The 27,498-nt window shown below is 40.8% G+C and overlaps 2 protein-coding genes and 1 long non-coding RNA gene across 3 annotated transcripts in view; 2 read left to right on the top strand and 1 right to left on the bottom strand.

Annotated features, from left to right (window-relative positions):
- Positions 1-1,466, bottom strand: part of nup160 (nucleoporin 160) — a 16,458-nt gene extending 14,992 nt beyond the window's left edge. The window contains exon 1 of the mRNA XM_056598715.1: positions 1,441-1,466. Within this exon, the coding sequence (XP_056454690.1) occupies positions 1,441-1,466 (26 nt within the window). The remainder of the gene's footprint in view (positions 1-1,440) is intronic.
- A 13,908-nt stretch (positions 1,467-15,374) lies between these two features.
- LOC130389459 (aerolysin-like protein) lies at positions 15,375-19,508 on the top strand. The gene is made up of 3 exons (XM_056599263.1): positions 15,375-15,477; positions 17,344-17,839; positions 18,478-19,508. The coding sequence occupies exons 2-3, from the start codon at positions 17,354-17,356 to the stop codon at positions 18,946-18,948; spliced, it is 957 nt and encodes a 318-aa protein (XP_056455238.1). The 5' UTR covers positions 15,375-15,477; positions 17,344-17,353; the 3' UTR covers positions 18,949-19,508.
- A 457-nt stretch (positions 19,509-19,965) lies between these two features.
- On the top strand, positions 19,966-22,201 carry LOC130389462 (uncharacterized). Its single transcript, XR_008896556.1, has 3 exons — positions 19,966-20,034; positions 20,568-20,744; positions 20,869-22,201. It is a non-coding gene; the product is annotated as an uncharacterized LOC130389462 (long non-coding RNA).
- The last annotated feature ends 5,297 nt before the right edge of the window (positions 22,202-27,498 follow it).

Here is a 27,498-nt window from a genome sequence, read left to right on the forward strand (position 1 = left end):
GACTTCACAGCAAGTGTTCAACAGGATTTCAATATTTAATATTTGAAATACGTTCTACTTTAATCTTTGTCCACTTGGGGGTACGCTTTGTGTAACCTGTAAGTCAAGCTATATCTTCAATATGGACGTAATCATTACAGTATCAATAAAGATACATGAACAAAAAAATAAAATAAAAATCCTGTAATCGTTTAGTAAAGCGATTTTTATCATCATTTTCAACTCATCAAAATAGCCACCTTTTGCAGACATAACAGCTGAACACACTTCCGGCAATGGAAATCAAATATTGTTTGGGAAGCTCCTCCCAACACTGTTGTAGATGTTCCCACAAATGTGTTGCACTTGTAGGTTGCTTTGTTTTCACACTTCTGCCTAGTTCATCCCGAAATTAAACTTTAATTGATAATAACTTTAAGAGCCCTATTTTAGCAGTCTGAAACGCAAGTGTGAAACGCGTAAAAGCAAGTATCTTCGTGGGCAGTTCTCTGCTGCTATCGCTTTTATACCGGCAGACACTGTGGCGGCTGATGAATTTTATTATAGGGGGGGCAGAAAGTTTGTAAACCAAACCCCTGTAGGGGGGTCTGGGGCCCTCCTCCCCCCGAAGATCTTTTTGTGTTTTTCATATAAAAACGAAGCATTCTGGTGCATTCTGACAAAATAATAAAGACAAAATAGAACATTTCCTCACAAAGACGAATGGTGCCAGGGAACTAAGTTTTTACTTAATTTATTTGCCTTGTAGAATTCAGCAAGATTAAAAGTGCAAATACATCAATAATAATTGGGAATTACCGGTATACACAAGTCTCTGTCTCTATGTGTGTTTGTGAGAGAGTGAGAGTATGTGATTCTATTCGCACATTTGCAGCCATGTTGAAATCAGCAAGTGACTTGATCGAAGATATCCCTTCGCGCTCTTTGCTCAGTTACGTATGACGCAAGCACGTTAGGGCGAGTCCCAAATCCCCATTGAAAATGCATTGAAGGCTCAATTTCGGTTTTAACATTAGAGTCAACAGAGAAGGCTTGGGCGATTTTCCACGTCGATGAATTTGCCCATAGAGGCGGGACCATTTCAAACGCGACTTGAATCTGACGATTTTGATTGGACAATGACAGATAATAGGTCTAGAACACTGAAAACGACTTTTGCCGTGATAAGATAAAAAAAATAAAATCACCCAAATCACTCTTTCACCCAGTTGGTAGTGCGTCGCCCAAGTCGCCCCTATACACCATCCGCCCCTGCCGGCAGATAAATGACTCTTGCGCCCGATGCAAACCTAAAATGGCTTGGTCTGAAGTAGCTTGAAATAGATGGGTATGTTTTGGGCGTAACATGCAATAAACCAATGTAATAAACCATCACCTTAAAGAGCCAGCGCATTTGAACTTGACGGGTTGATATTTTGACAGTCTCAGTTCTGAGTGCACCCCAGGTTACCCTTGGTTCCCTTCATCTATATGGGAAAAGCTCCTGAGCGACTTCTTGGGGTCTTTCTCTCTCTCATGGAGCCCTGTAATTGTAGTTCCTCCTGCAGCTCTAGTGAAAGAGGGCTTGGACCTGCTTTACTGCCCTCTTCTCCCAGACTAATCTTCTCCCACTCTCTCTGCTCCCTGTCCTTGCCCTGACTGCCTTCCTCCCTGCTTCTTCTCTCACTTTCTTCTTTCCTTTTTCCCTCTTTTATCCCTTACCCTCTGTCTTTCCCCCCTCCTTACTGCGCTCCCTCTGCTAGGATGATCACTATCACTTCCCCCCTTATCACCCCACTGCTCACTGCTACTTGTGTTATACCAATCCTATCCCCCTTTCCCAATCGCTTTGTAGTGATCCATACGTATGGATGCTGCTGTCCCTTTCTTCACTTCTGGATCTTTGCTGCTCCCGTCTCTGGCATGGAAAAATCGGAGAAACACTCCCATTCAGAATGCATTAGTTTACATTTCGTTCTTTGGAGCACGGTTATATTTATTTATTTTTAGTTTTTCAGGAGGTGCTTCAAAGATGCTAATTTTTCTGCAATAATCCAAAATCCAATGGAAAAACCCGTTGGCTTTTTGTCAAGGGAACCCAGGGCGACGCTCACTTCCGGGTTGGCCAACATACGTCATCCCTCCACCACTCTATACTGTAATAACACATGTTGAAGTTGAAAGATAATGAATGAATTTATTCTTTATTCTGCCTTGGTATTTATTTAGCAGCGAAATGCATTGTGTGTGTGTGTGTGTGTGTGTGTGTGTGTGTGTGTGTGTGTGTGTAAGTAACACGCTATTTTATGTTGAAATGCGACGTAATCCAGTGTTCACGAAAACGTACACTGTCAACGTATACTTTTGGCGACTGGGTTGGATCTCAGATATACGTGTTTCTAAAAGATGATATCATTAAAAGGTTACATAAAGTAACGGTTTAATAACACAAACGCAGGAAACACGGAGCTGCTAGTTTAGGAAAGCAGCGTCCCTAACAAACTGACGTCGTTGAAACATGCGAGCGGAGCCGATAAAATCTTCCTAACATAACTATAAAACTAAAGATCAAGAACAAAATCACTGACTGAAGATTATGCAAGTAAAAAGTATGTTTCTCACTAGAAATGTTATTAGCAACACGTTTAACAGTGAATCGGTCCTAAAATATTGCATTTCCCATTCAGATAATAAAGATTAATAAAAGATTCATACACATTCACTGACTGAAGATTATTCCAAGGAAAAAAGTAGATTCTCGCTAGAAATGTCATTAGAAACACGTTTAATGGTGAATCTGTCCTAAAATATTGCATTACCCATTCAGTTAATGCTAGGTTTTGCGTATCATATGCACGCGAAATGGACGCATCCGCCTTCCACAGTATTTAATGCTGGGTTTTGCGTATCATATGAACGCAAAATGGTCATTTGGCGTATGTACTGCACGCATTTTGAATGTGTCAAACCGTGCGATCTGTACGCATATTGGTGAGACTGGGTTGGCACAATAGTAAACAGTATAACAGTATACTCAAGAACATAAAAACAATTGCTCAACTTACACAAATATGCAATATCAGAAAAGAAAATTCAGCTAACTAGGACTCCCGGCTGAGAGACTGGACTTACTCGAGACTCTCTTCAGAGACTGGAAAGCAAAGAAATTTGGTCAGATTTGAGCTTTGATAAATGATGGCATTTTTGGTTTGTTGCATTGTTATTCAAAACAACAACGCAACTTTAAATGTATTGCTGCTTTTGCAGGGATATAGAATGATTTGAACCTTTTACTATCAAGCTTGAGACTCGACTTTCAAGACCAAGACTTAAAAACAGCCATTTAGTAAAGAAGACATAACAGTGGTGTTTCAGATATCAATCTGCATTCATATCATGAATTTCTGGTTTTGCTGGTACAGAGTATCTGTTCCGTGGAATGGACGGCGTTATGTGCTTCGAATCGACTTCGATGGAAAAGCAACATGTCTGAACACATTCAAACTTCTCTCACACCACACCTTTAGGCTTCAATGGACAATTCACCATTTTAGTTTGCCGATAGCAAAAGCAAACACTTTTGAGGTCAATCAACTGGTGAGCATTAAGCATTTTAGGTTTATCTGTGTTTTATCTATTTTAATTTGAGTATTGCAATGAGCATAGACAGTTAAATGGATAGACAAGACAAAGGAGACTGTATTTATACACTGTGTGTATCCCCGATGTCTTTTGAAACATTTCGGACAGAGTACACAGCTTCCTTACTTGGGTGTTTAAAAGTACAGATTCCCCTTGCTAAATTTTACTCAAGTAAAAGTACTACAGTCAGATGTCTAATTAAGTAAAAGTACTGAACTACTTGTTTTTAAAGTATTTGAGTATCAAGAGTACAAGAGTACTTTCTAAATATTGCATTACTAGTGCCACAGCGCTTACATTTATGTATAGAAACGTCCTACATGGAGTTATGAAAATTGTTAATACCTTGGAGAATGTAAAAGGAATTGAAAGTAAAATCAAGTAATTTTCATCTTTTTACCATGTTGCTTTATTTAACATTACTCACTTGACCACAAGGCAATAGCACAATGGTAAACAGTATAACAGTATACTCAAGAACATAAAAACAATTGCTCAATCAGAAAAGAAAATCCAGCTAATAATTGTATCTATGTGTGAGTTTCTCTGTTTTTTCATCAATCAAATCAGCAATCGTCTCTCATCTAAATCTGACCATGGAGTTGACTTTGGCGGAAAGCGAAGGTGATTGCTGATAGGCTGAAGGCTGTCCTAATCAGTGGCGCCTGCACAGTCCAATCACGTTTGAGATGGAAACAACAAATTGAGGGTTTCTGAGATTTTTCTTTTTTCCTTTTATTTTTAGAAGAAGTAACGGTACTCACGGTTATGGATAGAAATGTAGCGGAGTAAAGAGTATTTGCCTCTCGAATTTACTTGAGAAAAGTCATGAGTACTCCCCAAGAATGATACTCGAGTAAGTACAGATCCCTCAAAATTGTACTTAAGTACTGTATTCAAGTAAATTTACTCTGTTACTGTCCGGCTCTGATTATTTACACATACACACACGGGCCTGCATTCATTCATTCTTTTTAACACTCATTCGCGGTAAAACAATGTTTTCTCACGATCAAATACTCATCAATCCTAAAAGTTATGGGCATGTACACGATGTCTGTGTCAAAAAAAATATGTGTTTGCTGTACGGTGTTTGCAGATGCATTGATTTAAAGTACAACTAACCGCTCTATCAGCTGTTCTTCATATAGCATAGAATAACATATGAAAATACATTGAACATCTTGCTCAACTTGTCCAAGACCACAAGACTACTGGGAGCTGCTGGTTCTGAGAGTAAACAAGACCTAATTGTCCGTCCGTCCGTCCTTCCGTAGATGCCTATTACACTTCTGACTGTTTCATGTCTTATCTCATGAGTTTGTGACATTTTACTGTATCTTCATAATTGGCTGTAGTCAAGAATGAATTGTTTTTGTTTTTTCATCAAACAAATCATTCTTGACTACAGCCAATCATCGTCCGTCCGTCCGTCCGGACGGACGTGTGTGTGTGTGTGTGTGTGTCTGCTGAGAGACTTGACTAGGACTCCCGGCTGAGAGACTGGACTTACTCGAGACTCTCTTCAGAGACTGGAAAGCAAAGAAATTTGGTCAGATTTGAGCTTTGATAAATGATCATTGATGGCATTTTTGGTTTGTTGCATTGTTATTCAAAACAACAACGCAACTTTAAATGTATTGCTGCTTTTGCAGGGATATAGAATGATTTGAACCTTTTACTATCAAGCTTGAGACTCGACTTTCAAGGCCAAGATTTAAAAACAGCCATTTAGTAAAGACATAACAGTGGTGTTTCAGATATCAATCTGCATTCATATCATGAATTTCTGGTTTTGCTGGTACAGAGTATCTGTTCCGTGGAATGGATGGCGTTATGTGCTTCTAATCAACTTCCATGGAAAAGCAACATGTCTGAACACATTCAAACTTCTCTCACACCACACCTTTAGGCTTCAATGGACAATTCACCATTTTAGTTTGCCGATAGCAAAAGCAAACACTTTTGAGGTCAATCAACTGGTGAGCATTAAGCTTTTTAGGTTTATCTGTGTTTTATCTATTTTAATTTGAGTATTGCAAATGAGCATAGACAGGTAAATGGATAGACAAGACAAAGGAGACTGTATTTTATACACTGTGTGTATCCCCGATTGTCTTTTGAAACATTTCGGACAGAGTACACAGCTTCCTTACTTGGGTAAAAGTACAGATTCCCCTTGCTAAATTTTACTCAAGTACAAGTAAAAGTACTACAGTCAGATGTCTACTTAAGTAAAAGTACTGAACTACTTGTTTTTTAAAGTATTTCAGTATCAAGAGTACATGAGTACATTTTCTAAATATTGCATTACTAGTGCCACAGCGCTTACATTTATGTATAGAAACGTCCTACATGGAGTTATGAAAATTGTTAATACCTTGGAGAATGTAAAAGGAATTGAAAGTAAAATCAAGTAATTTTCATCTTTTTACCATGTTGCTTTATTTAACATTTCTCACTTGACCACAAGGCAATAGCACAATAGTAAACAGTATAACAGTATACTCAAGAACATAAAAACAATTGCTCAACTTACATAAATATGTAATATCAGAAAAGAAAATTCAGCTAACTAGGACTCCCGGCTGAGAGACTGGACTTACTCGAGACTCTCTTCAGAGACTGGAAGCAAAGAAATTTGGTCAGATTTGAGCTTTGATAAATGATCATTGATGGCATTTTTGGTTTGTTGCATTATTATTCAAAACAACAACGCAACTTTAAATGTTTTGCTGCTTTTGCAGGGATATAGAATGATTTGAACCTTTTACTATCAAGCTTGAGACTCGACTTTCAAGGCCAAGATTTAAAAACAGCCATTTAGTAAAGACATAACAGTGGTGTTTCAGATATCAATCTGCATTCATATCATGAATTTCTGGTTTTGCTGGTAAAGAGTATCTGTTCCGTGGAATGGATGGCGTTATATTGTGCTTCTAATCGACTTCGATGGAAAAGCAACATGTCTGAACACATTCAAACTTCTCTCACACCACACCTTTAGGCTTCAATTGGGCAATTCACCATTTTAGTTTGCCAATAGCAAAAGCAAACACTTTTGAGGTCAATCAACTGGTGAGCATTAAGCATTTTAGGTTTATCTGTGTTTTCTCTATTTGTATTTGAGTATTGCAAATGAGCATAGCCAGTTAAATGGATAGACAAGACAAAGGAGACTGTATTTTATACACTGTGTGTATCCCCGGTTGTCTTTTGAAACATTTCGGACAGAGTACACAGCTTCCTTACTTGGGTAAAAGTACAGATTCCCCTTGCTAAATTTTACTCAAGTACAAGTAAAAGTACTACAGTCAGATGTCTACTTAAGTAAAAGTACTGAACTACTTGTTTTTTAAAGTATTTCAGTATCAAGAGTACATGAGTACATTTTCTAAATATTGCATTACTAGTGCCACAGCGCTTACATTTATGTATAGAAACGTCCTACATGGAGTTATGAAAATTGTTAATACCTTGGAGAATGTAAAAGGAATTGAAAGTAAAATCAAGTAATTTTCATCTTTTTACCATGTTGCTTTATTTAACATTTCTCACTTGACCACAAGGCAATAGAACAATAGTAAACAGTATAACAGTATACTCAAGAACATAAAAACATTTGCTCAACTTAATATCAGAAAAGAAAATTCTGTTAATTATTGTATCTATGTGTGAATTTCTCTGTTTTTTCATCAATCAAATCAGCAATCGTCTCTCATCTAAATCTGACCATGGAGTTGACTTTTGCGGAAAGCGAAGGTGATTGCTGATAGGCTGAAGGCTGTCCTAATCAGTGGCGCCTGCACAATCCAATCACGTTTGAGAGGGAAACAACAAATTGAGGGTTTCCGAGATTTTTCTTTTCTCCTTTTATTTTTTAGAAGAAGTAACGGTACTCACGGTTATGGATAGAAATGTAGCGGAGTAAAGAGTATTTGCCTCTCGAATTTACTTGAGAAAAGTCATGAATCGGTCATAAAATATTGCATTTCCCATTCAGATAATAAAGATTAATAAAGATCATACACATTCACTGACTGAAGATTATTCAAGGAAAAAGTACATTTCTCGCTAGAAATGTCATTAGAAACACGTTTAATGGTGAATCTGTCCTAAAATATTGCATTTCCCATTCAGTTAATGCTGGGTTTTGCGTATCATATGCACGCGAAATGGACGCATCCGCCTTCCACAGTAGTTAATGCTGGGTTTTGCGTATCATATGCACGCAAAATGGTCATTTGGCGTATGTACTGCACGCATTTTGAATGTGTCAAACCGTGCGATCTGTGCGCATATTGGTGAGACTGGGTTGGCACAATAGTAAACAGTATAACAGTATACTCAAGAACATAAAAACAATTGCTCAACTTACATAAATATGTAATATCAGAATAGAAAATTCAGCCAACTAGGACTCCCGGCTGAGAGACTGGACTTACTCGAGACTCTCTTCAGAGACTGGAAAGCAAAGAAATTTGGTCAGATTTGAGCTTTGATAAATGATCATTGATGGCATTTTTTGTTTGTTGCATTGTTATTCAAAACAACAACGCAACTTTAAATGTATTGCTGCTTTTGCAGGGATATAGAATGATTTGAACCTTTTACTATCAAGCTTGAGACTCGACTTTCAAGACCAAGACTTAAAAACAGCCATTTAGTAAAGAAGACATAACAGTGGTGTTTCAGATATCATTCTGCATTCATATCATGAATTTCTGGTTTTGCTGGTACAGAGTATCTGTTCCGTGGAATGGATGGCGTTATGTGCTTCTAATCGACTTCGATGGAAAAGCAACATGTCTGAACACATTCAAACTTCTCTCACACCACACCTTTGGGCTTCAATGGACAATGCACCATTTTAGTTTGCCGATAGCAAAAGCAAACACTTTTGAGGTCAATCAACTGGTGAGCATTAAGCATTTTAGGTTTATCTGTGTTTTATCTATTTTAATTTGAGTATTGCAAATGAGCATAGACAGTTAAATGGATAGACAAGACAAAGGAGACTGTATTTTATACACTGTGTGTATCCCCGGTTGTCTTTTGAAACATTTCGGACAGAGTACACAGCTTCCTTACTTGGGTAAAAGTACAGATTCCCCTTGCTAAATTTTACTCAAGTACAAGTAAAAGTACTACAGTCAGATGTCTACTTAAGTAAAAGTACTGAACTACTTGTTTTTTAAAGTATTTGAGTATCAAGAGTAAATTTTCTAAATATTGCATTACTAGTGCCACAGCGCTTACATTTATGTATAGAAACGTCCTACATGGAGTTATGAAAATTGTTAATACCTTGGAGAATGTAAAAGGAATTGAAAGTAAAATCAAGTAATTTTCATCTTTTTACAATGTTGCTTTATTTAACATTTCTCACTTGACCACAAGGCAATAGCACAATAGTAAACAGTATAACAGTATACTCAAGAACATAAAAACAATTGCTCAACTTAATATCAGAAAAGAAAATTCAGCTAATAATTGTATCTATGTGTGAGTTTCTCTGTTTTTTCATCAATCAAATCAGCAATCGTCTCTCATCTAAATCTGACCATGGAGTTGACTTTGGCGGAAAGCGAAGGTGATTGCTGATAGGCTGAAGGCTGTCCTAATCAGTGGCGCCTGCACAATCCAATCACGTTTGAGAGGGAAACAACAAATTGAGGGTTTCCGAGATTTTTCTTTTCTCCTTTTATTTTTTAGAAGAAGTAACGGTACTCACGGTTATGGATAGAAATGTAGCGGAGTAAAGAGTATTTGCCTCTCGAATTTACTTGAGAAAAGTCATGAGTACTCCCCAAAAATGATACTCGAGTAAAGTACAGATCCCTCAAAATTGTACTTCAGTACTGTATTCAAGTAAATGTACTCCGGCTCTGATTATTTTACACATGCACACACAGGCCCGCATTCATTCATTCTTTTTAACACTCACTCGCGGTAAAACAATGTTTTCTCACGATCAAATACTCATCAATCCTAAAAGTTATGGGCATGTACACGAGGTCTGTGTCAAAAAAATATGTGTTTGCTGTACGGTGTTTGCAGATGCATTGATTTAAAAGTACAACTAACCGCTCTATCAGCTGTTCTTCATATATCATAGAATAACATATGAAAATACATTGAACATCTTGCTCAACTTGTCCAAGACCACAAGACTACTGGGAGCTGCTGGTTCTGAGAGTAAACAAGACCTAATTGTCCGTGTGTGTGTGTGTGTGTGTGTGTGTGTGTGTGTGTGTGTGTGTGTGTGTGTGTGTGTGTGTGTGTGTGTGTGTGTGTGTGTGTGTGTGTGTGTGTGTGCATGCATTTTTTGTTTGTTGCATTGTTATTCAAAACAACAACGCAACTTTAAATGTATTGCTGCTTTTGCAGTGATATAGAATGATTTGAACCTTTTACTATCAAGCTTGAGACTCGACTTTCAAGACCAAGACTTAAAAACAGCCATTTAGTAAAGAAGACATAACAGTGGTGTTTCAGATATCAATCTGCATTCATATCATGAATTTCTGGTTTTGTTTCAAATATTGGAGGCTTCTCCACCAAACTGTTGGAATACTGGTAGAGAGAGAAACGCGTCAGCAGTGGGGGAGCAGGCTCCGGGCCCTGTCCCTTTGCCGTTCGTAACACCTCAGAGGGTCCTGGGTTGACCAGCGAACACTCAGACAGACATCCCTCTGTAGTCAATGACATCAGTCTATTTCTCAGTTCATTTAGATAATAAGTATATGTAAGGTTAACTTTAAGTATAAATTCTAGTCCAGAATATAAGGTAAATATTGTTACAATGGAGCCAAATGTTTAACACTATTATTGATATATACTTCCTTTGTCAAACAAATGCCTACATTCTGACAAACCCCCGACGCCTCCTTTACGTATAAATGGCCCCTAACCGTACGTCCACACCAGGAGCGACCAAAGCGTCAAAGACGCTTTGGTCGCTCACAAAGTTTCGCTGCAAATATTTCTGTTCGCTTTGGTCGCTCAAGTTGCTCATGACGTACAATTCAATTATGCAGACGCATTTAAAGGAGCCATCTGCTTTTAGTACAGACAGCCATATCAAAGAGTGAACTCCCATACACTTTGGCCATATTGCCGAGACGGTTTTGCTTGTTGGATAAAGTGCTTCGACAACAGAGATTCCCCCCAATATAAAAAAACTCCTAAAATGTAGGCTAATTACAACCGAGAACAAAAAACCCTGCGTGCTGTAGTAGGCTAGTTAAAATATGTTTCACTGAACTCCATCTGCACTCATTCGTCGCACTCAAAACAAATAGACATTGGCGCACATGGCTAATTTGCATACGTGCACAGGACTGGTTGGCTCCGCAAAGCAAATAATGGAACATATCTATCTATCTATCAACGCGTGTCTATTTTTAATGTGATGTATTGTGTGTATGTCCAGTCAGACTTGTTCTGTGTGGTCTTGTAGGCTACTGTCCTGTGTGGGCCGAACCACCTAAATGGATTCCCGACGATTTGTGACGTTTGGTATTAATAAAGACTTGACTAGGCTATCTATCTATCTAGACTATTTAATTAAGAATTATTCACCTCAGGCTCCGTGAATAGTGGGGAATAGAGGGATAAAAGACAAGAGATACATTGTCATTTATCCCTCGTCTTGTCGATTAGTTTGTTTATGTGACGATTTCAAAAACTTTTTGGGTTTTGTTTAAAGCATGCTACACGCGATTGGTTGGTTAGATTGGTGGCATGGAAAGCAAATGAAAATGATTCCCGCTTAAATACGAACGTTCTAGATGTATAAATACTCCCGCTTATCATCACTTGGTATCCAAACCACTATGGCGTTTCGATCTCTGAACTGAAAAAGGGTTGGGTCGTACAACACCGGGTGCCCAGTTACAGCCGCGATTAATACTTCAGCCGACATTTTGTTCAGTGAGTGAATAAAGGTAGGTAGGAACCAAAGTGCCTGCCGGTGTTCCCTGGGATCCACGCAAGCGAAGAGCGTCTACATTCCGATTGGCTGTCAGTGTTTGGCCGCTGAAGCGTGTCATAGTCATTTGCATAAAGTTAAAACGTTTTCAACTTTTTTTGACGCTCTGGTCGCTCAACTTTGGCCGCTGGTAGCGTTGGTCGCTTTGGTCGCTTTGGTCGCTCTTGCCCATAGAAAGTGAATGACTTCCGGCGATTTGGTCGCTCAATTCGCTTCTGGTGTGGACGTACAGTTAGAGAGACATCTGCCCCAGCCCCTCCGATGAGACAGATGCTTGACTTCATGAATTTCAAACTTCAAATGGCTCAGTTCATGGCCAGATAATATGGCCTGATTCACACGTGGAATAACGTTTTCTTCCACAACTTCAGAAACACAGAGTCCTCTAATAAATCTCGGCAAAGTAAACTTAACACACATACGATATGCGGTAGCTGAGGTTATATTTAATGATATACGCAATACATTAACAAACATAGTTTCTTACCAGTATTGTATGTGTAACCGACCCGTCGGTGTGTGAATGTGTGCGTAAACTGTGAATGTGAGGAAAAAATATTAAAGCGCTTTGGGTGGCTAATGGTTAGAAAAAGCACCATATAAATGCAATCCATTTACATTTACATTTAGAGTGGCTGTTGGGACGGCTAAGGCTGGCCAATCAAACGCATGTAAACTGATAAAGGCCTGATTCCACCGGACGCGTTACGGCAGCGTTACGGCTGCGGCACGTCTTGGCCGCGGTCACCGCAGCAGATCGGTTCCACTCTAATCAATGAGACCATTTCCACCGGGTGTGGCTGCGGAACGTCTCAGCAGCGTCCCAGGAGCGGCTCGCCGTGCCGCAGCGCTATCTTTCCCTAGCATTTCTATTTTTGCCGCAAGCCGTTGCTGAACCGCGTCAATTTCAACAGAGCAGATCGAGCAGGGCAGGAAGTGAAAAAGTGAAAGCCATAGAGCATCCGGTCAATTTTCAAAATAAAACACAATACTCATAGCTCATGTAGCCTATCACAAATTCACCCCAACATTATTACGTCATGACCTGTGGCACCAGGTCAGCAGTCAATCAATCAAAGGGTCTCAAATCATCCTTTTTATAAGGACAATGTCAGAAAGGACAAAGCCTGGCATTTAATTGCAGTAGTTTTGGGAGTGGAAGGTGAGTACATTAGGTTTAGGATTATCGCGTGATCTCGCGTGAATACGGCAGGCTCGCAAGGCAGCGCTGCGCTGCCGTAACGCGCCCGGTGTAAATGCAAGCAGGGCAGAGTCGCAGCCGTTTCGCGTCCGGTGGAATCCCCGCGTAAGACGTTCAACGTAAGACCTTCCATCTCTAAGAAAGCAAAATTTTACCCACCACTAGGGATGGGCATTCGATTAAATTGTCTTAGTCGATCGTCGGGAGAATTAACGATCAATTAATCGTTAATATTTTTATATTAAAATTAACTACCGTAATTTTCAGACTATAAGCCGCGCCTTTTTTTCTCAATTTTTTGATTCTGCAGTTTATATAACGGTGCGGCTAATCTATGGATTTTTACAGCTAACGGCCACTCGGAAAATTTGTATTCGAAGCTGAAATCAGTATTCAGAGCTTCGTTGGTTTTTTTCACGTAGGTGACGTTACCAGAGCGAGGGAGGCAAACTATAAGCGTCAGCGACACCAAGCAGAGAAGCGAGAGAGGTGGAGGAAGAATCGATATCTTGTTTCCCTTTACTTTATAACACAACATTAGCGGGATCTCGGTAAGTAATACTTAGCGAAATGCTAATCTTAGCTTAGTTGTTTGTTTACGTTCGCTGTACAGCGAGTTGCCAATCAACTGTGACTGGCTTGCTGCAGAGCGTGAGCGTCTTGGGAATACCCGGACAATATAATGGATATAATATGGACACATAAGACAATCAATATTCGGTATTTGTTATGGATTTATTGTACTAAGTCCCTGAAAAGATGCACGTTCCAGGATGAATTGAAAAGCTCCTGTAAGGGCTGAGATTGCAGAGGACAGCTGATTTGGAACGGAACAACAGCTGTTCGCTTTCACTGGGAAAAACGAAGGAACTTCAACCTACTTAGGCCTACCAATTAACGTTCAAAAGCTATTAAATCTTCAACAAAATATGCAGATACTGTCAAAATCTGATCCAGGGAGCATAGGGATTATTAATGTTGTTTTTGATGGTGTTTTTTTCTGGAACGAGTATTCGAATATTCGCTCGGAAAAACCAACGAGTATTCGAAACCTGAAAAACAGCATTCGGGCCAGGCCTAATGGTAATTAGACATTAAAACACCTGCGGCTTATAGTCCAGTGCGGTTTATATATGTACACATCATTCAATTTAGCTGCTGCGGCTTATACTCCGGTGCGCTTTATAGTGCGGAAAATACAGTATTTTTATGCTATATTCAAATGCAATGAAAATTGATCGTTCATTCTCCTGCGTTTATGGACACTTCTGGTCCGATTAGAAGTGTAAGAACAGCTCAATCGGAATATAATTCCATGTGGAATAGAAGAGGTGGTGTAGTCCGCTTTATTACACGGGTCTTCTCAATGCCATTGAACGCTCCGTTCACTTGCATGGGCCCTTCACAACTTCCGGCGGTGAATTATATTAGATAATTCACTGTTAGTAAGTATAATCATGAGTATAATTGACTGCTGTCAAGGAAAACAAAGGATTGTTTGCCTCTAATGACGGCTTTGGTATCACTCCGCAAGTACCAGTGACATGTCAACCCCAGCGTCTCCGGTTGCTTAGCAACGCCAAGTCTTTGGCGGACTATTTCTCTGCTGAACAACACTACGAATGGTAATTGTAAAAGACACACCGTGTGAAGATATTTTTTAGCATTAGCACTGTAAATAAGAACTTGTTCTTAATGATCTGCTTTTCTAAATAAAGGTAAAATATATATTTTTTAAATGTATTATCGATTAAATATTTACGTAATCGACGAAATTCATAACGATCCATTAGTCGATCGTCGATTAATCATGCCCATCCCTAACAACCACCACCCAGGCCTCTACCTGCTTGATTCTGCTCTGTATTGTATGTAATCTACACGATGGGTTGAGATATCTGATGTACGCCATGGGGGATTGTATAGTGCTCCCTGTTGTCATGTTGGTGTGATGTTGGTATTCTGTATCTGACATCTGTAGGCCATGCTTTAAATCCTACAGCAGGGAGCACCAGAAAAGAGGGGAACCATGCGCCAAAATAAATTGTATTACTGTTTCATGAAAGAAATGGTTAGATCTACTAGATAAAAAAATATGGTATAGTTATTTTTTTCCTTACTTCTCTTATTTATATACAGTGAGATATTTGTAAGAGCCCCTTGTTTCTTTTTTTTTACGAAAGGCAATTTCCGTATTTTTTACCTTGGATAAGACGCTATGGGATTAGGATAAGCTACTATTTTTAAGTGCCAGGACATACAACATACAATAAGTGCGTAAGAGAGGTGTTTTTAGCAGAGTGAGGGAGGAGAAGAGGCTGTGGTGAACTCTGTGTTCACTCTCTGTGAACTCTGAACAAATGAGTCACTTGCAGAAGCTGGTTGGCAGTCCTGACATCGACAGCGATCTTGTTCCACCTTTGCGGTGCCAAAACAGGGCGCAAACTGTTAACTGGCAGACAACTTGTCGTAACTTCACTCAACTTTTCTCACTGAACAACTCTGGTGTCATCACTGCAGTGTGGTGTGGGCAGAGGGGCGTGGTTAGGGTTGACTATAAGAAGACTCACAAAGAGCTCTCTACAGTGCGGTCAGATCCATACTGACGATTCCATCTGTTCCTGGAAAGGGAAGAAAGACCAGAGCGGAGCCACCAGGACAGGTAAGGAGGATCGAGGGTGGTCTAACCGGGATCTATGGGATTTTGATTTCTGGGTAATCCTGACGGCATTTCTCACTAGTTTCTGAATTTCTATGAACTAAAGAATCAATCAATTAATGGAGAACAGAATCTGCAGAATAATCCGTAAGAAAAATAATAGTTGCAGTTTGAAACAAAATAGTTCAGAATGAACTACGCCTCAACCAACTACAACAGTAAAATCCTGCATTTAATTTACTGTAATTCTTGCTTGCGTTTTTTGCCAGTGATACAGAGGCAGGTGCAGTCAACTCCAACTACAGAACAATAACAGCTCTTACATCGAACCTCTTAAAGGGGAACAGTCACGCTCGCTAGCTTCTAATATATAGTTCTGCTTCATATGCGTATACATGCCCGTAGCCAGCTCTGTGGTCACCAAGGTCCAGAACCGTGGAATTATTTTTAGAGCAAGAAGTTAAACTGGATGGCCTACCTGTCCGTCTACCTACCTCAGAGTGCACTCACTGCGCATGACCGGAATCAACCCACACATTTCTAATCCCCATTAGTTATATTGTACCCTCAGGGGTGCCCAACCAGTCGATCGCGGTCTACCAGTAGATCGCCGACAGATCCCAAGTCGATCGCGAGGGGTGAAGAAAAAAAAAAAAAAAACTTTTTTTTTAATTTTTTTTTTTAATAAAATTAAATTTGCGCGGGACATATACGCGCGGTAGCGCATGTGCTGTTAACAGCAGTTGAAAGCCGTCAACAGTAGTTACACACTCCTAAACGTTGGCATGGCTGAGGGGAAACAAGCTAAGACCTACCATTTTCACCCTGAGTGGGAGGAAGATTATTGATTATCGATGAGAAGGTGCCGTGCGCAGACGGAATGAAACCCCCACTGAAGTCCGTAGGTTCACGATACAACCCCCCCCCCCCCCCTCGTCAACAATTGTTCTACCCCCCCCCCCCCCCCCTGTCAACAATTGTTCTCTACCCCCCCCCCCCCCCCCCGTCAACAATTGTTCTCTACCCCCCCCCTCCGTCAACAATTGTTCTCTACCCCCCCCCCCCCCCCCCCCCCCCCCCCCCCGCTTGAAGGTAGGTTTGCTGGTAGATCTCGGGAGGTTGGCTACTTGAAAAGTAGATCTTGGGTCAAAAAAGGTTGGGCACCCCTAGAAGGTCGGGAATTTCGTTTTTTAGGGGCAAGGCCACTTGGGCTGCAGCAGGGCAATTTTTTAGGCCACAAAAGCAACATGCCTTCAATAACATGATTTTGATTTCACTTGGTTGCGACGTAAAAAAGTTTGGGAGTGCTTGCTTGTGTTTGTTTGTGGGACTCAAGACAGCGAGTCAGAGGCTGCGAGCGCACAGATCTTGCTGGCCGGACGGCGCAGCAAGGAACTTTTATAAACACAATATTGTTATCCTGCAGTAATCAGCCCGGCAGCCCCAAAATGTTAACGACCCACCGGGAATTCTCCCGATTACGACGCACACACACACACACACACACACACACACACACACACACACACACACACACACACACACACACACACACACACACACACACACACACACACACACACACACACACACACACACACACACACACACACACACACACACACACACACACACACAGTGTGTGTGCGCGTTATACTATGTGTTAGCATAGGAAATGGCATACTGCTAACGCCAACCCTTTTAATTTTTGTATTATTTTATGTATAAATACCGCCAGATTTGGTTGTCCATACATTTTTTCGCCCTTGGATCTTGTCCTTTGATTTCCTTTTACAGCTCCAAATGTCTGAATCTTTTGTCGAGCATTTGGAGGATTCATGAATATATTGATGTACATTTCTGTTTCAGGTTATTAATCATGGCGACTACACTGTACTTAATCGGTGGACAGGGAGGCAGGTCATTTAGTTTCACTGGCCGTGACAATGGTGCCACCCTCAGGAAGATTGGAGTGGAGGTGGGCGGCTCGGAGATCAGAGCTGTGCGGGCAGAACTGACCGACGGGCGTACGAAGACCTTTGGAGCGGGTCACACTTTCCGTGAGTTTACGTTTGAACTTGGCGAACGCATCACCATGCTGTCCCTGTGGGGGAACGATGCCGGAACACGTCTGGGTGGCATCAAGTTCAGGACGAGTTCTGGAAACAAGTTCGAGGCCCACATGAGTGACTGGGAACCGAAGACCGGCGAGTACTCCGTCGATGTGGGGTCTGGAGTCTGCCTGGGGTTGGAGGGGAGATCTGGTGGTGCCATCGACAATATGGGATTCGTCTTCATCAATGCCATCAAGTCGTCTGAGCTAACCGACATGACCTATCCCAGCCTGGCCATGGATACACCCCAGGTGAGTGCTGCTATTTGTGGAAGACATGAGTCTGAATATGGCAGGCTAAGTGGGCCAATACATTTAAATTAACAAGTGTTTCTTTATTAACTCCGAAAAGCAATTGAAATGGAATAATTTTCATGCATCAATAGCACCTGATTTTGTAGCAGGTTGTGTCCAGGACCGAAATTGGCACGTATTTTTACTCTTTCCCATCGTAAACAAAGCATGATTTATACCTATCTTTCATAGTATATATTACTCTAATATATTAATCAAAAGTATTTTATAAAGCCCTTTTTTATATCAGCAGCTGTCACAAGGTGCTTTTTTTAAGAAGAATGAATAAAGATTTGTTCTGATCAAATGCTTGTAGGCCCACTTTTACGTTCCATAAAGGAAAACTTGATGAGTGTTGTCCACCGTATAAACATTATAATTTGATAAGTGGTTGACAGTTATGTATTTTGTTTAATTTCATTAGGTCAATAAAATAGTGTCAGCACTTAAATCTTTTGAATTTCTCCCCTGGGGGATTAATAAAGTGTTAAAGTCTAAATGTTAGACTAAATTAATGAGTTGATATTTTCTGTACTGGTTATTAAGTATTATTTTGTGTGTTGCCTGAAAAATATGAATTTTTTTTCTGTTTGAAGGTAAACAAAGAATACGTAAAATCTATCTCTTATCACAATGGCAGTACTGCGGATCAAGGGCATACATGTGCGTACAGCAGACCTGTGACCAAGTCTAACAGCTGGAGCACCACCACTAAGATTGAGTCCACCGTCAGCCTGACTGTTACAGCAGGGATCCCGGACCTGGTGGAGGTGTCTGGTGGGTTTAGCTTGACCGTGGGAGCGGAGCAGACCTCCTCAGTGTCCAAAGAAGAGACCATAAACGAATCAGGTGGGGTCACTGTGACGGTCCCGGCAGGAAAGACCTTGAAAGTTGAGGTGTCAGTGGAACGAGCCGACATCGACCTCCCCTTCTCGGCCACAGTGAAGATCAGATGCCTGAATGGCAGCGAGCTGCAGTTCCAAACCACCGGCCGCTACAATGGTGTGGCTTACACTGCAGTGGATGTAAAAACCACTGAGTCTGATTTTGTGAACGATGGAGAATAAGATGCATCAACATCTTACTGTGCACAGTTTTAATATTGATTGCATAACATTGGTTTGATTGCTAATGTAGAGTGACTGTCACAGATAAATAAATCATAATCATAAACCTGCTTGTGTTTCCATGTTCATCCTTAGAGCTTGTAAAACAAAATATGAAAATGAGTCTGTCTAGCTGATCCCATTATTTAACGTTTCAGTTTAGTAAGTGATAATTTCAGTTCAAATATTCTATATGCTGTTAATAATTTAGTTTTCCAGTCCAACAGCCTGGAAAGATAATACGTTTCTGCACACTTCCAGTAAGATGCTCTTTGCTTTAAAAGTTGAGGTTTATGCTAAATCGCTTCAGTAAATGTGGGACAGGTAATAATCTAAATAGTGCCAAAGATAATTCATTACACAATTGTTCCAAAGATACAGTACATTGCCAACAGAAAAACAGCAATACAGCCGAAGGCACACCTTCATAGGACAAAACATGTTGGTTCCCTAACCTAGGGTGACCTCAGTCCCCAATACACGGAAAGAGTTCACAGCAAGTGTTCAAGAGGAAGGTGAGATCTTAATATTGAATATTCGCAATAAGTTTAATATTTGTCCACTTGGGGGTACGTTTTGTGTAACCTGTAAGTCAAGTGATATCTTCAATATTGTCATATAATCATAACAGTATTAACAAAGACAGGCCTACATTAAAAAAATAAAATAAAATTGTAGACAAAAAAAGACAAATCCTGGAAGCCTTTTGTTAAAAGATTTGTATCATAATTTTTGAATCATCAAAGTAGCCACCTTTTGCAGACATAACAGCCGAACAAACTTCCTACAATGGAAATCAAATATTGTTTGGGAAGCTCTTCTCAACACTGTTGTAGATGTTCCCACAAATGTGTTTCACTTGTAGGTTGCTTTGTTTTCACCCCAGAGCTATAGAGAGAGAGAGTTGCGACACGCTATGATCTCGCGGACAGGTTGGTCACGTGGTTATCACGGGGTTCATGTAAGCCTCAATAGATCCAAAGACCAAATACGCCACGCTGTCAATGTTATTCTATGGGACGACAGCAGAGATTTCAATATTGAATGGTAAATATGAATGAAAAAATCACATACAAGTATTGGTCTGACTGTTATTGCATTATTTGTAAATGTCAGTTTTACATTTAGATTGGTAGGGGGACAACTGAAAGCTATCTATCAGTATTACTTAGATACGTTTTTAAGTTTTTGAGGAGAGCTTCACGTTCGTGTTAGCATACTGGCTAAACTTTAACTTTTACCTTGCATCCGTTTTGAAATCAAAGTATTCGAGATGTTCTACAATGATCATTTTAAGATATAAGCCACACAAAGTATCAAATATATTAAAGAATAACAACTCATTACGCTTGAATGAATGAAATAGTATTCTATACTTTCCGCCATTACAATACTTATAATAGCCCTGAGCAAATTCAAAATTGGTTTAGAGGGAGGGAGGATCTTCGTTTGGTCATGAACTCTTACCTCTAACCTATTCTCAATAGTTAGGGCATAAGTGGTTGAGGAACAGTTGTTACCCGCTCTGTGATCTTCAATGGTGTCATGGTTCATTGGTTACAACAACTAACATTGTATAGATCAATGGTCATACCATGGTTGGCTGTGCAGCGTTTGGATGCTCCAATCGGTCCGAGAAGGGTTACCACATGTATGGCTTCCCCAAGGACCAAGAGCGCAGGAAGAAATGGATGGCAATGGTCAGCCGTCAAAACGTACAAGTGACAGGGGTCAGCAACAGTCAAAAACTATGTAATGTAAGTAATGTTCACATCACTTGCTAGCATTTCAAAGGGCATAATAATTCTAAGTGTAGAGAATTATGACGTTTCAATGATATTTGAAGTGCAATGGAAACTGTTCTTACAAGCCTACCTACAGGTACACTTTGAAGATGACCAATTCAGAGCCACGAGAAGGGATGCTGAAGTTGAGGCCCGATGCAGTCCCAACAGTTTTCATTCATCGTCCTAAGCCGAAGAGGAGGAAATCCCCTTCTGTGAGGGTGCCTCCAGAACCAAGTGCAACGGACCACACATATTGCGCCAAATTAAACTTTGGTATGATCCATGCAGCTAACAATATTCCCCATTTCATCTAATTCAAGGATAGACTACACTCCTAATGAGATTACATAATTCAGGGGTAAACGGTGAAGGAATAACTTTTCCAGGGCCAGCTGCTCCAGGGACCAGACTGCCAGGGACTGATGGGGCAACTGTGGAGGACCTAATAAGGCAACTAGAAAAGGAAAAATTAATGAGAAGGAGAGCAGAGAGGGCTCTTGTAAAACAAAAAGAATAAATTTGGCACTAAGAAAGAGAAACAATTCAGTCAACAAGAAGTTAAAACAAATGTTTACTAGCGACCAAATTAGAGCCCTTGGACAGGAAAATAGACAAATACGTTGGGGAAAGGAGACAATTAAAAAAGACCTACGGGTTAAATTTGTGGTAAGATGGCCGCCAGTGGTGACGTTCTAGACGCCACCGTAACTAGGCATCTGGTCCAACAGCCTGGAAAGATAATACGTTTCTGCACACTTCCAGTAAGATGCTCATTGCTTTAAAAGTTGAGGTTTACGCTAAATCGCTTCAGTAAATGTGGGCCAGGTAATAATCTAAATAGTGTCAAAGATAATTCATTACACAATTGTTCCAAAGATACAGTACATTGCCAACAGAAAAACAGCAATACAGCCGAAGGCACACCTTCATAGGACAAAACATGTTGGTTCCCTAACTTAGGGTGACCTCAGTCCCCAATACACGGAAAGAGTTCACAGCAAGTGATCAAGAGGAAGAGGAGATCTTAATATTGAATATTCGCAATAAGTTCTACTTTAATATTTGCCCACTTGGGGGTATGTTTTGTGTAACCTGTAAGTCAAGTGATATCTTCAATATTGTCATATAATCATTACAGTATTAACAATGATAAATGAAAAAATAAATCAACATTTGGAGACAAAAAACACAAATCCTGGAATCCTTTTGTTAAACGATTTGTATCATAATTTTTTAATCATCAAAGTAGCCACCTTTTGCAGACATAACAGCCGAACAAACTTCCTACAATGGAAATCAAATATTGCTTGGGATGCTCTTCCCAACACTGTTGTAGATGTTCCCACAAATGTGTTTCACTTGTAGGTTGCTTTGTTTTCACCCCTCAGTTCATCCTAAACGTAAACTTTAAGTGATAAGTAACTTTAACGCCTCGTGCCCACTACCTCCGTCCGTTGACTGATCCCATTGACTTTGCATGGGGACGGACGCGCAATGCATTGTGGATCCGTCCGTCCCGTTGGAGCCTTCGGCTCCGTCAAAAAGTTGAAAAATGTTCAACTTTTTCAGCAGTGACGGATCCGTCATCCAATCAGATCGCGTATGCAAATTTAAGCACTGTTACGCGACTCGGGCTCTGACGATACTGGAAAGCGGGAAATCTTGCAATGACAACGCAACAAGCAGGAAGAAGCGGGAAGAACCCGGCGAAGCGATTTGATTGGCTGACGGTTGCCTCTGCAAAGACTACTCCCCCATCCGTCAGCCACGCCTTCCCACGTCCGTTGACTGACGGTGCAGTGGGCATGAGGCGTAAGGGCCCTATTTTAGCTGCCTGAAAGGCAAGTGTGAAACTCGAAAAACACAAGTCTTATGGGCGGTTCTCTGCCGCTGTTGCTATTATACCGGCGGATAAATGGCTTTTGCCCCAGACGCAAACCTATTGGTCTTCATTACCAATAGGTGTGTTTTGGATAAACCAATGAAATAAAATGCAATTAACCAATGAGAGTGCCATCTTCCATTTCCTTTAAGTGTCAGCGCATTTGAACTTGAGGAGTTTATATGTTCCCAGCGTGATGGCAGTCTCTGCTGAGACAGATGCATGACCACATGAATTTCAAACTTCAGATGGCTCTTTTTACGGCCAAATAATAGGCCTAATTCACACATGGGATAATGTTTTTTGTACAGAAACAATTAGTCGTCATGTAGGCTAAATTTCGGTAAAGACAGCGTATAGCCCATGCTATGCGGTCCCTTGACCGTAACTTGTTATCCCAGAATTCTGAGATACTTAACTCGTTAATTCAGATAAGCAGAGCAGAATTTCTTTTCTCAAGTGAATGCATTACGCTTCCCTAATAAAGTCACACCGGCGCGTCCTAAAAAACCGGTGACCAGTCAAGGTCCTTGGAGACGCTCTCCTCATTATGACATCACAAACAGCCGTTCACTCTCCTGGTGATGACGAGCCGGCTTGCCAGTGATGACGCTCACGGTTACGCGTGTTCCCGACAGCGACCGTTCATGTGCACTTGAGAAACAGCCGGTTGGGAATCTAACAGTTTTTCACAGCAGGGTTTTTTTATCCGATAAAAAACAGTCAGACTTAAAAATAACTTAGTAGGATCAGTTTCAAGTTTGCATGCCTTTATTGCCTTGATGCCTATCACCTACCAGTAGCATGTGGTGCCCCTTCATTCCGGTGGGGCAGAAACTACTGGCTTATGACCACACCCACAATTTATATTTTGAACATGTACATTTTGAGCTACTTTAAAACATGTTAACTAAACTAATTGGGAGTAAGAATTAAAAATAAACTAATAGGGCCCAAAAAAATAAAAAGTTTGGTTCCTGTTGGTTGTAAGTTGAGGTCATGGGTAGGTAGGGAATTTATTTTATTTTTTTATTTTTTCAGCGAATGATAGGTAGGTTGTTTTCATTTAAAAGCGAGAAAATTCGCTCATCCTTGTATAGAATGAAGAAGTGCTGTACCAAAACGTAATTATAGTCTGCAACATTTATTTATTATTTTTTTAATCTTTTTTAAAGCTCATAAAATAATTTGGGTCGCGCATAAATTGACAGGGTCGGTCATAAACCGGAACCAAACAATTTTTTTTTTTAGGCCTAGCCTAATGTTACTGCACGCTTTTGAAGTGCCATCCGCAACACTCGTCATATGATGTTGGGCTAATTAGAATAGCCTATGTGCAATGGAAACACTAACTCTGCAAAGTCAATTATTTCAAAGGACAAATTCGACATTATAGGGAAGTTATTTCTTCCATATTTTATTTAAACAATTTAACAACAATTTAACAACAGGCTTTTCGAGTGAAATGCAAATACATGAAAAGTAGAAATAAAAATCATCAATCAAGCAGACCTTCGATTTGGAACTTGGCCCGACGATGTGTGCAAATCTCTCAATAACAACACTTTTTAAATCAGGTATTTCTCAATAAGAGCTGTTTCAATCAGGTATGAAATCAGGTATACAATTTTAATACCTGCTGAAATAAATAAATAAATAAGCTTCAATGCCGAAAGATACAGGCGGAGTAATTCGATTTTAAACAACAACAGTCCTAGAATATGACCATGGGGCAGACTACTTTACGACCATATGGGCGTCTGTGTCGCTGCCTTTGTGTTGACGTGCGGTGTGTGCGCGTGCTTGTGTGAGTGTAGTGTGTGTGCATGTGTGGTGGTGTTTCCGTGTATGTTCGTGCGCATGTGCTTGCTTGTGGTGTATGCGTTCGCGCTTGGCACATGCGCACTTGAGTAACTGGTACGACAGGCCTGCTATTATGGCAGTAAGATATTCACAGCAGATGTAATGTTGATGGACGACCACTAGAGGGTGGTACTACCGAGTGCTTCATTCACACAAGTGAATGAAACGCTTGTGTGTCCCACACTGACGTCAATTAACCTGAATACAACCACACGCAATGCAACAGTGTCCTCTAGTGGACGATATGATATATTCTGAAGAGTGTTTCTCTCTTCTGTCCTATGAATTATGAGATGGATCATAACAGAATCTATGCCACAGACGTGCTAGGGCACCTCCCCACACAGGCAGTGCCAGGACTGATCGGCCATATCAACAATCATGCGCGCACGTGCGTGCGTGTGTGGGTGAGTGCGTGCGTATGTGTGTGTGTGTTTGTCTGTGCACCAAGCAGCATTTACAGCATCAACAATTTACAATTGCAGTTTGAATATAACCAGTTCTAACATGTGTTGTGTGTTGTCCTCAAATGTTTACAGGCAAGAGTAAAAAGGTTCTGTACTATATATGTGAGAGGGCCCCCAAATACATCCCTCGGACAGTAATCCCTCGGAGTAATGCAATGAAAACATACCAGTCTTCTGTTCAGCATGTTGTCAGTGACGGCCCCCTCCCTCCTGCAGTGGGACTGGCCTATTCAGTCCCCATTACGTTCGTGACTAAAGCCAATCAAGTCAGTGATCCATCCACTGATCATCTCAATGCTTTGAGTTAGAGGGAGACATAGGGGTGGTCGCTTTTCTTTTAGCAGGCCGGTTTTAGCAGGGCGGTCACAGGGCCTGTTGCCACAGCAACAGTCAAACCTGGCGCTAGACCCTGCCTATTTACATTCCTATCAGACGCGGCGGATGGCCGGGCCAGTCTGCAGACCCCGGCTCAGTGGCGGCTGGTGGAATTTATTTGAGGGGGGGCTGAACGTTTGCATTCCAAACCCCTGTAGGGGGGTCTGGGGGGGTCCCCCACAAGATTTTTTTGTGATTTTCACAAACAAACGAAGCATTCTGGTGCATTCTGACAAAATAGTAAAGGCAAATAAAGAACATTTACTTACAAAGACGAATGGGGCCACTGGAACTAAGTTTTAAGTTAATTTTTTGCCTTGTAGAAATCAGCAACATTAAGAGTGCAGATCACATCAACAATAACTTTGAATTACACACAAGGTAACATTCTCTCTCTCTCTGTGTGTGAGTGAGAAAGAGAGAGATAGAGATAATGGGTGAGTGTGTTACGGCCAAGTAACTGTGTAATTATGTTGGTAAACGTCACTCATAAATATATCTACAGTCTGCATTAGTATGCATTTAGACAAATACAATTAAATATGAATGCCACAAAATTCATGTAAATGTGCAAGCTTTTGTGTGTGGTTGTTGAAGACACACTTAAGGCATGATACCAACATAGGTTTGCAGAGGACTACATACAGTACAATATGCCCACTAAAGGCCTGATGCCACCATAGGTTTGCATAGGACTACATACAGTACAATATGCCCACTGAAGGCCTGATGCCACCATAGGTTTGCAGAGGACTATATACAGTGTACACTGAATAGGTTTGCAAAGGACTATATACAATATGAACACTGAAGGCCTGAAGCAACCATAGGTTTACAGGGGACTATATACAATATGCACACTGAAGGCCTGATGCCACCATGTTTGCAGAGAACTATACACAGTATGTGTACACTGAATAGCTTTGCAGAGGACTATATACAAAAGGCACAAGGAAGGCCTGGTCCCACTATAGGTTTGCAGAGAACTATATACAGTACACTTGAAAGGGGTGGGGGGAGGTTGTGAGGGTCTGCAACCAGTGTCCATCTCAAGGGAAATACATATAGGCTAGTGGAATAAATAGAAGTTGCTTACCTCTAGCATGGCTAGCTTCAACCAGTTGTTCATATGCACTCTTGCTCACTTGTGTTTTTTTTATCCGTTCTGACAGATGTTTCAGGCCTGTCAACCCTGTCTGTGTCCACGAACTATCACACGCACTTGTTTTAAAAAGTATACAAGGAAAGCAAAAAATTACATTGGCATACCCACAGCTAGTTAGCCAAGCCTGAACCATACTCTGGAAAAACTTCTCTTGTAAGCTCTATCATTTTCTCTTGCTTGTTGGCTTACGTTCACTTCTGGCTTTTCTGCTCCGAGTTCTTTTACTTGCAATTTCTCTGCAAATATTCTTCTTTCTTTGAAGGGATTCATAAGCAAATACTTAACTGAAATTGGGGCTAGCTGAACTCACAGGGAATCAGTGGTAGCAATACTCAAAGTCGCCATCTTGCTGATCTCTGAGGTAATGGCAAATCCGCGGTTACGCGCAGTGGACGGTGCACTGCGCTTGGGGCTATATCTTGAGCGCCCCAAAGCCATACAATTCAACGACGCTGATTGGCGAAATTATGTACTTTTCTGCCTAGCAACGAGGGAACCATTGGCTAATAATTCAGGCATGTGGGGCTGAGCGAAAAGCGCCCCACGGAAGACATCTACTTCACCAAAATGAACGTTGAACATCTAAGTGAAGTAAGATTTAATTATGGGGGATTCTAAAGATATTCTAAAGTAAATGCATTATTCGAATGCAATTAAAATAGATTAATTCTCAAAATGAGAAGATTATTAAAAAAATATATAGATAAATATATTTAAAAAAGAAAAGATGGCCGGTCGGCGAGAGGGCGGCGCCCCAGCGCCCTCTATAGGCGAGCCGCCACCGACGGTATGGCTGACATTCCTGTCAGCCTTTGGCCTAGCGGTAGCGCTGAACCATTAGCTGCTGTATGCTAATGCTGGAGTATTGGCTGCATGTGGACGATAGGACACAACTCAGGGGAAGGCTGTGCTATATGTTGTAGGCCTACTTAAGAGCGAGGTGGGCTCTAGAAAATGGTCGCTGAGGGTGTC

The sequence above is a fragment of the Gadus chalcogrammus genome, chromosome 9, assembly GCF_026213295.1.
Source record: "Gadus chalcogrammus isolate NIFS_2021 chromosome 9, NIFS_Gcha_1.0, whole genome shotgun sequence".
Classification (NCBI taxonomy): domain Eukaryota; kingdom Metazoa; phylum Chordata; class Actinopteri; order Gadiformes; family Gadidae; genus Gadus; species Gadus chalcogrammus.

Coding starts and splice junctions, on each gene's coding strand:
- LOC130389459 (XM_056599263.1), top strand. CDS start 17,354: ATGGCGACTACACTGTACTTAATCGGTGGACAGGGAGGCAGGTCATTT. Junction 17,840..18,477: donor TGGCCATGGATACACCCCAG/GTGAGTGCTGCT, acceptor TTCTGTTTGAAG/GTAAACAAAGAATACGTAAA.